This window comes from Sceloporus occidentalis, unplaced genomic scaffold, assembly GCF_023333645.1.
Source record: "Sceloporus occidentalis isolate IW3139 unplaced genomic scaffold, rSceOcc1.0.p SCAF_21, whole genome shotgun sequence".
Taxonomy (NCBI): domain Eukaryota; kingdom Metazoa; phylum Chordata; class Lepidosauria; order Squamata; family Phrynosomatidae; genus Sceloporus; species Sceloporus occidentalis.
Window position 1 is genome coordinate 7,601,372 of NW_028317001.1, and position 10,060 is coordinate 7,611,431.

The 10,060-nt window shown below is 41.7% G+C and overlaps 1 protein-coding gene across 1 annotated transcript in view; it reads left to right on the forward strand.

Annotated features, from left to right (window-relative positions):
- Positions 1 to 7,057, forward strand: part of LOC149301523 (uncharacterized) — a 36,334-nt gene extending 29,277 nt beyond the window's left edge. Inside the window, exon 7 of the mRNA XM_089484303.1 lies at positions 7,049 to 7,057. Coding sequence (XP_089340429.1) covers positions 7,049 to 7,057 — 9 coding nt within the window. The remainder of the gene's footprint in view (positions 1 to 7,048) is intronic.
- Positions 7,058 to 10,060: the final 3,003 nt, after the last annotated feature.

The window sequence follows — 10,060 nt, forward strand, 5'->3', positions numbered from 1 at the left end:
CCCAATGCTATTCAACATCTACATGAAACCGCCAAGAGAGTTCATCTGGAGGCATGGGGTGGGTGCTATCTGTATGCTCATGACATCCAGAGATATCTCAGTGTCAACTAAAGAAGGCATCTCCCCTCTGAATGAATGTCTTGAGGCAGCAATGGGCTGGATGAGGAAAAAGAGATTGAAACTGAATCCAGACAAGACGGAGGTGCGTGTTGTTGGAGATCCTAATCTGGGTATGGAGGTCTGTCAACTGGTCCTGGATGGAGTCACACTTCCCCTAAAGGACTCTGTTTGCAGTTTGGGGGTGCTCCTGGATCTATCTATCCAGTTGTCAGATCAGATAGATGTGATGGCCAAGAGTGCCTGTTATCAGCTTCAGTTGATACGCCAACTGCGTCCCTTCCTGGAACCCGAAGACCTACAAACTATGGTGCATGCGCCGGTAACCTCATGTCTTGACTTCTGTAATGTGCTCTACATAGGGCTACCCTTGTATCAAGTCCGGAAACTTCAACTAATCCAAAATATGGCAGCAGAGAGGTCACTGGAAAATCTAGAGGTGACCATATTACACTTATTCTAACATCTCTTCACTGGCTGCCCATTAATTTCTGGGGACAGTACAAGATCTTGGTTATAACCTTCATGGCTTGTGTCCAGCTTATTTACAGGATTGCCTTCTCCCATATAATCTGCCCCACACACTGAGGTCCTCTTGTAAAAGCTTACTGCAGCCAGCAATAACAAGGCTCCATGCAGTTACCCAGAGGACTTTCTCTTCTGTTGCTCCCAGTTTATGGAGTAGCCTCCGGAAGAGATCTGATATATCACCAGTCATGAAGGTTTTAAAAAGGCGATCAAGATGTATATCTTCCAGCAGAGCTTTCCAGATTAACATTACAGCAATCTCCTACTAATTTAATAAATTGTTCAACAACTGCTCTAAATGCCTGCTCTATTTTTAATAATTGTTTTAATAATTGCTTAAGATTAAGCAATGGATGGAAGGCATTGGGAGGGTTTTGGAAGCAACAATGGTAAGTTGCTACAGTATTTTACTGATGTGTTTACTGTTAGCTGCTTTGATCTGTTTGGAGAAGCACAACAACAACAACAATAATAATAACAATAATAAAATGATTTGATAAATAAGCAAGGCAATATGATTAAATTTAAAACATTAGAGGAAATAAGAGAAGAAGGTAAACAATGTAATTGGCTTATTTTCCGGCAAATAAGGGAGAGGTTTTTGTTGGATATGAAAACATATGGAATAGAAATAATTAGTACAGAAATATTAGGAAATGTGGTTGCTATCAGGAAAGGTTCACTTGTGGGGAGATTGTATACAATCCTGTTAAAACATGAGATGGAATCTGAAGTGGTTCAAGAAAACATGGTTCAATGGCCAAGAAATCTAGGACACAATATTGAGATGGAAGAATGGGAGTTAAATTGGAAAAGGAGGATAAAATACACAGCTTCCCAAGCCCTAAGGGAAAACTACTACAAAATATTTTAAACATGAAAATATACCTAAATGACATAACGTTGGTTTTAATCGTGACTGTCTGAAGCATTGAATTTATTGGAGGGAAGAGAGTTCAGTAAAAAGTTTGGGGTGGATTTAATGTTCTCCTGCCCTGACCTCCGTTACTTTAAGGATAAATTCTCAGTGGGAAGGAATAACTAACTCTCTTTCCAAGACAGCCAGATGTGAACACGCTGCCCAACTCTAAAACCCCATGGAAAGTGCATAGGCTTCTTCTGTACCTTGTCAGTTAGTTCCAGGTCGTCCTCTGATTCTATGAGATCCATGTTCCTGCAGCCATGCCAGTAAGATCCCAGCGGCAAATGAGAGTCATCCTCCAATCCGCATTCAACATCCAAATGGGCTGCTTTGACTCCGTAGGTCAGAGAAAACCTGTCCATTTGAACAAAGAGTAGAAAGATGAGCTGGTGCCCCTTTTCCATATTGCGTCTTTTCTCCTAAGGCCAATAACCTCTTGCATAAAAGTGTCCCAGACTCACTTGGATCCCTTCCTCTGGGTCAGAAAGAATTGTCTGGTTCAGGATCGCCGTCTCTTCTTCATTTCGCATGATGCCTTTGTCATTCATCTTAAGGCCAGACAATTTTGTGGAGGGACCTTTCTTCTTTCCAAGTCCTTTGTCTGGAGAAGATTTTTTTAAAGTATAAGAACAGTCTAACAAATAAATACAATTTTACCTGAGCAAATTAAGTGAAACTCAGGACAAGCATCATAGGATATATCAGGCAGAACTCTCTTCATCATGTAACCTTTTAACAGGTTTGCTAGTGCTCAAGTTGAAGGCAGTTCTTCATTTGTCTGTGTTCAAAGGAGGTTTGTCATAGGCCACCTCCACCATAAAACTGTGGATGAAAAAGCCCACCAGCCTCTATGCCTAGAAAAGAAATTGAGGGCACCTTCCTGGTAGGATTTTTCTTGAACTGCCTCCCAAATAATATGTCTTCTGTGAAAGATTACAAGCCTTGTGGTTTTTAAGGAGCAAAGCTGTGTCTAAGCATGGCCATGGAAGAGGTCCGTACATTTCTAAATGGGGTTGAGAAAGTGGAAGGAGTCACAGTTTTCTCCTTCTCTCTTCTTGCTTGATCTTGGGGTCATTAAGTGGAGATGGAAAATTCAGGACAGACAACAGCAAAACAAAAACCACATTTCACACATTTCATGTAAACTTTGACAGACGGTGACTTCCATATTATTGGGGCATTGAATTTCCTCCAGGTTTTCATCCATGGGGCTGGAGCCCATTTCCAAAATAGAGTCAGCACCAGAGAGAGCTCAGACTAAAAGACAGAGCAGATTCACCAACCCACTAACATGGAAGTCTCTATTCACTACTGTCTATGTGATAGGACTCTAAGCCATTGTCCTCCAATGTCCTCTTTCCCTCCCAGTTAACATTTGTAGATTATCCCTTGCAGATCTTGGAGAACGAACTTTCAACCGAAGGAATAGCAGTATCCTTATTTTACTAACATGTGTTCTTTTTTCAACAACGCTTTTGTTCATTCTATATGTTGTATCCTAAGCCACCTTGAGACCCACCCATGGGAGAAAGGTGGGATGAAATGTAATAAATAACACAACCATACAGTTCAAAGAACGTACAATAGGAATGAATGAATAAGGAGGATGCTTTCAGGTGAGATCAACCTGTCCAACTTGTGATGCCTTCACAAAGCAGGAGTAGGTTCCACTGTAAGGAAGACAGTACTCAAAATACTAACATAGAATAGGAAACATAGAAACTAACCCAGAGAAATGCTCTTGTCCTGAGGTCTCTCCTCCTTCTCTCAGCCTCAACTGACTCAACTCCCACCTTGGCCAAGATTCTCAGTTCTTTCCAGGGAAACCAACCAAAGAAACACATTCTCCTTGGTTCCCTCTGACCACTTTTCCATGAGTCCAATTACATGGGTTGCATTGCTCTTAATAGGATGATTTCAACTGCTTTTTAACATTTCACAGTCAGCTCTCAGGATCCACAGATTCTGCATCTCAATATATCCCCAAAAAGGCAACCTTGATTTTGCCATTTTGTGAAAGGTGCATCATACTACAACCCCATTGTTTGTAATAGGACTTGAACATCCAGGGATTTTGGTTACTAAGTGGAGTCCTGAAACCAAACCTCAGCAAATACTGAGGTCAAACTGTAAATAATGTTCAAATTCTTTTTATTTCAGAATAAGCAACCATACATTCAATAAAATTACAATTCAAACATACATCACACTTGTTCTTATTTTTGTTCTTATTACCATCTACTTCTTCCATCTACATCTTTCTCCTTCCTACCTCCTCTATTCTTTAAACCGCATGTCATCCTACCTTTCTACTACCTTCTTTCTCATTCTTTCCTCCTCTCTCCTCCTTTCTCTCTCTCTCCTTCATAACTGTACCATTCTCTTTCTCATCATTCCACTCTACCCAACTCTATCCTCTCCCTTCTACACTTACACATACCTTCAACTACGTACCTAACTCTCTTTTTACCAAATCAATCTTCTTTCTCCCTTTCTTTCTCACTTCTAGAAGAATAGGAAAGAAGATCATATTTCAGCTTCCTAATTTATTCTATACTTTACCATGTACCATAACTTTCCTTTCTTTCTCTATTTCATATTTACTTTACTACTACACTTCTATCCTGTTACTCAATTTACATTCTTCCACTCTATCCAAAGTTCAGTTCATACACAGAAAAGAATCTACAATGTCATCTCCTTCTATCTCCTTTGAAGGCTGCTGACTGATGCATTTCTGCATCATTATATAAAACAGTGATGACTCCACTCCACTCTTATGCCCTCTAACTCTGGGTGAATATGATGATGATGATGATGATGATGATGATGATGATGATGATGATATATTTAGATCCCGCCTTTTCCCGAAGGAATGAAGGCGGGTTACAAGAAAAAGTAATAAAATACAATATACATTTAAAATAATAGCCAAACCCTAACCCTCCCTCCTGCACCCCAGTCCCAATTATAGAAGTAAATTATGGGCCTGAAGAGAAAGGCCAAAATAAAGCTGCTTTGGGTCACTTTGGAGGTATGCTGTTCAGAGACACATGCATCTTAAGAGGCCAGAAGCTGCACCAAAGCTGTACCCCAGTCCTTAGGACTGTAGCATTGCTTTGTCATGGCTTATGGCCTCTTAGGACACATGCATCATTTAAATAGCATACCTCCAAAGTGATCCAAAGGAGCTTTGTTTTGGCCTGTCTCTATGGGCTCTAAGTAAGATAAATTACAATACAGATAAGAGAAAGATAAAATGGTCTAACATTAGGGTGGAGAGGCTGAGGGGAGAACTTCTATCTATGCAGGGTAGCCGGGGTATCGGTATCAATAACAGTGTCAGTGACAGTGAAAAGTCTAATCTGGAAAGGCCTGCTGAAAGAGATCCGCTTAACAGCCTTTTTAAAGGCTTCTAAGGTGGTGATGTGACGGATCTCTTCCAGCAGGTCATTCCAAAGCCTAGGAGTGGCAGAAGAAAAGGTCCTCTGGGTTGTTGGAGCCAATCTAGTCTTCTTAGGCTTTAGGAGACTTTTTCCAGTGCAGAGAGGATTGTGTGGAAGAAGGCACTCCTGCAAGTAGTCTGGACCCAAGCCATGTAGGGCTTTAAGGTTACAACCAACACCTTGTATCTTGCAAGTGGAGGGATTTAAGAGCCTCCCTTTGATTCTCTTGGATCCGTCTCCAAAATCTAAGGGCCCCACAGAGACTCCCAAGAGAGGAGAGGAGGCCTGGCAGCCGGAGAAGAGGGGAGGAGGAGGAGGGGGCTTCCTTGCTTCCAGCCCCCAAAGCTGCCTCCCTACAGAAGACCTTCCAGACCCCCATTCTTGGCTCCAAAATGGGGGCTCTTCCCCCTCAGCCATCCTTCTCACAGAGGAACCAAATTTGGGGGTCTCCCATCGCCATCTCAAGGCCCCCACCTTCCCTTTACTACCAAGGAAACCCAGAAGGAGCCCTTCTTCTTCCTAAGCAGCCAACGGTCAAAGCCACCAGCCTTCTAGAACCCTATTCAGGCTCCAAGCCAACCGCCAGCCTTTCCCAGAATTCCACGCTCTCCCTCCTCCCAGCGGAGGAGACCGGGAGACGGAGCAGTGTGTGCAAACGCCAGGGAAAGAGAGTTTATTGTCTTAAACTTGTAATTTCAGTTGTGTCCCTTTATGAGAGAGAATGGGATATTATCATCATCATCATCATTAACAACAATTATGATAATTAGCTTCTTGTTCCCAAAACCACAGAGCCTTGTGAAATCTCAAAGACTGTGTTTATCACACGGAGGTTTCTGCAGCTCTTTGCAGCTCAGATCCGAAGCCACTGCGGGTCCAACGATGCAAATTCAGGCGACAACGTTTTGTGTTATCACACGCGATTCCTTTCTTCTTCTTTTAAATAAAGTTTATTGAGTTTAAAATAAAACATACATACATACGTCTTTCTAAAAAACAACCGACAGTTACATTGACAAGGTCTATGATGTACCAATATTTGTATGTAGCCTTTTATCCTCAGAGGTTGAACAGTCAGTTCTTTGGCTTCTCCCATCTCATACCTTCTCCAGATCAGCTCCCTGCTCCTTTTATCTTTCTTACCTCCCTCATCCAACTAATCACACTTTCCGTGTCTCTTCCTCCTCGTTCATACATACTCTAACCTTCTTCACTTACTTACTCTTCTCTCGTCTCTTTACGAATCTGCCTCTGAATATACATCTTCTACACACCTTGCTAATCTATCAACTACTTCTTCTAACGTTCTCATCTTCTGCACTAAAAGACTTCCGCCACCATTGATTTATAAAGCTTAGTCCTCTCTTGCAATCCACTTCTTTTCTGTCGGTTCAGTTGTCCATTTGAAGTATAAGTTCTAGAAGATGGTCTGTTTACTGATATGAAATGATACAAATGGATAAACTCTCCTGGAGGATTAAAGAAGGCTCCTGGGAGACTGTTCCTAAGGACTGGTGCAAAGTCTTAGACCACATTTAGAAGAAATGGGGAGATATAATTATATGCTATTATCAGCTAGATCTTGGGATACTATCTTAGAGGTTAAAGAGATCATTACTTTTCTCTCTCTGAAAGCATGCTGGAAGAAATCTATTGGTTTACTTTGTTCTTGGAACGGTTTACCCTTTACTATAATTCTGAATTTGGTGGAAATAGTTATTCTTCAAGACTGGGCAGCTCTTTCGATCTCCATTTCTTTGCATACAGAATCCTGGCGATAGAAACCATATACATTAAGGTTTTCTCATGTTTCTTATCCAGATTATCTTCAACCATTCCTAATAACAAAGCTTCAGGGTTAATGGAAGGAGGAACCGCTTCCAAGCTCACTCCGGTTCCACTCCGAATTGGTCTGGTGTGGAATGCAGCTTCACTTCTGCTCTGTTTCAACACCGGAAACCCCCCGGCTGCAAATTTCCCACAATGCAGCGCTGCAAGTCCCCCCATTTCCTTCTGGTGGTCCTTTCGCTTTCAGGGCAACTGAGGGGGGTGAACAGCAGCCAATGGGAGCGGAGGAAGGTCCAGGTAAAGGGAAGGAGGCCACGCCCCCTCAGGAATGGGAGCCAATGGGAAAATCACATTAGTCCCCATAGACTTCGGTTTTATCAATCAAGAACATTCCTAATACAGCGCTGCCCTCTTGTGGATACTCAGGGCACTGCAGCCTCCTTGGGCATCTCACCAACTTCTATCCTGGATCGCCATCTGGTGGCCATTCTGGGCAATTCACTAATAGCAGTTAACCAAATTAAACAGTATATAAAACAAAAACATGAAACAAGCTAGACAAGGAAACTGTTACATGGATTTGTAATTCGTTGACTGGCCGAATCGAAAGGGTGCTCAAAAATGACTCCTTTTCATCCTGGAGAGAAGTGACCAGTGAAGTGTTCAGTGGGTTTCTGTCCTGGGCCCAGTGCTATTCAACACCTTTATCAATGACTTAGATGACAGGAATGAGGGCATACTTATCAAATTTGCAGATGAAACCAAATTAGGAGGTGTAGCTAATACCCCAGAGAACAGGATCAAAATTCAAAATGACCTGAATAGACTAGAAAGCTGAGCCAAAGCTAACAAAATTTAATTCAATATGGAGAAATGTAAGGTACTGCATTTAGGGCGGAAAAATGAAATGCACAGATATAGGATGGAGACACCTGGATGAATGAAACTACGTGTGAAAGTGATCTGGGAGTCCCAGGTAGACGACAAGTTGAACATGAATCAACAGTGTGATGCGGCAGCTAAAAAGGCTAATGCGATTTTAGGCTGCATCAATAGAAGTATAGTATCTAGATCAAGGGATGTAATAGTGCCACTCTATTCTGCTTTGGTCACCTGGAATATTGTGGGCACCACAATTCAAAAAGGACGTTGAGAAACTGGAGCATGTCCAAAGGAGGGCGACTAAAATGGTGAAGAGTTTGGAAACCAAAGATCACAATGGGACAGTCTCAATGCTTCAGGCAAGGAGCATCAGCTTCCCTCGGTTCGCCTCTGACGTCTTCCTCCTCCGCATCTTTAACTTGGGCGCCATCCACTTCATACGGTCCTTTAATTCCTTTATGTCTTCCTCCATTCGATAAACGTCTACCTGGGGTTCTTCTGTCCTGGGGCGGCTATCAAGCGACTCCCCCACTGCCAGGTCCCAGGCTGTCACTCTGCCCCCCCGACGGCCTTCCTTTCCCCATTCTGGTGCTAGAAACCTAAATCCTCCAGTGGTGGCCTGGGTGGTGTGAGCTTCAGGAGGTTTCCCAGTCTTGGGCTTGGCCCTAGTTCCTCTGAAGAAGGCACCTGCTCCTCCATCACCGGACTCTCCAGAACCACCGGGTTCCCCAAGGACTCTTCTTGTTCCTGGGTCTCCATTGGAGTTAAAACTGTGAGACTTTGCAAACGGTGAGATCTGGAGTCAGCCCTGTGCTCAAAAAATAAAACCCATTTGAAACAAACAGAAGAGACTGCCCAGTAAAATCAAGACGTCCAAAGTGCCAGGGCCAGAAGGCCTAAGTGCAGTATATTACAAGAGCTTACAGAAAGAGCTAATTAAACCCCTAGTAGAAATCACGAATAGACTCTCACAAAGGAGAAGGCCTGACTCTTGGAAGAGAGCTGATATTGCACTGATTCTTAAAGAAAGTAAAGGAGGTGCTGGAAGTGAGACATTTCAGACCCATTTCTCTCCTTAACAACGATTACAAAATCTTTGCAATGGTCTTAGCAGAAAGATTTTTTAAAACCCTACAAAATATCATAAACGGAGACCAAATGGGCTTCCTCCAAAAAAGGCACCTTAGAAACAACACGAGGAATTTACTAGATATTAGAGAAATCTATGAGTAGAAAATAGATTAAAAAGCAGCTACAATTTTTCTTAATGCCAAAAAGGCATTTGATGAAATTAATTGGACCTTCATGCTGGAAACCTTAAGAAAAATGGTTCTAGGAGATAACTTTATAAGCTGGATAGATGCAATCTATAGAAAACAAACAGCGAGATTTATTATTAATGGGGAGAAAGCGAAGGCGTTACCTGTAATGAGAGATACCCCTCTCACCTTTGTTATTTATGGCCACTTTAGAGACTCTGAGTACTAGCATTAAAGAAGATAAGAAGACCAGAGGCCTGAAAATAAAACAGGAAGAGTACAAACCTAAACTATACGCGGACGACGTGGTGATATACTTATCTGACCCAATAGAAAGTGTTAATCCCCTACTTTATAAATTAAAGGAACATGGACAGCATTCAGGTTTCTGGATTAACAGGGATAAGACAAACATTTTACCAATGAATTTAAGAAAAGAATGATCAGGAAAATCTACAAGAGGTGATTGGCTTTAAAGTAGAAAAAAGGTCAAATATCTAGGTGTTGAGTTCACCTCTAAAAACCGAGACCTCTTTAAAAACAACTACAAGAAAATATGGGGTGATATCAACCAAGATCCCAATAGATGGGCTAAACTCAATCTATCCTTCTTGAGTAGGATTGCAGCAGTTAAAATGAACGTACCGCCTAAATTACTGTTTTCATTTCAGACTATACCTATCCTTCTTAATGACAAACCATTTTTAGAACGGCAGAAGGACCTGCAAAAGTTCATCTGGACAGGAAAAGACCTAGATCCAGATTTAAATCTGTAATAGATGATCTAACGATTCACAATCCTCTCTTCTATTTTGAGCTGACACCTCTTTGGGTGTTTGAAGGACAGTCGTGTGGATGGATTTTAAAACACAGACCAAGCGGCTGGTTAAACAAGAATATAAGTTTATTTTTTAAACAGAATAGGCAAAGGTATCTTTGAGATGGAGTTGTTACTATGTCTTCTTTTGTTACATATATACAGGTCTGGTTTTAACTCAATAATAATAATAATAATAATAATAATAATAATAATAACAACAACAACAACAACAACTGCGCCACACAGGCTATACAGTCACTCAAGAAATGATGTAAGCCAAGGCCCTCTTCCTGAGTCT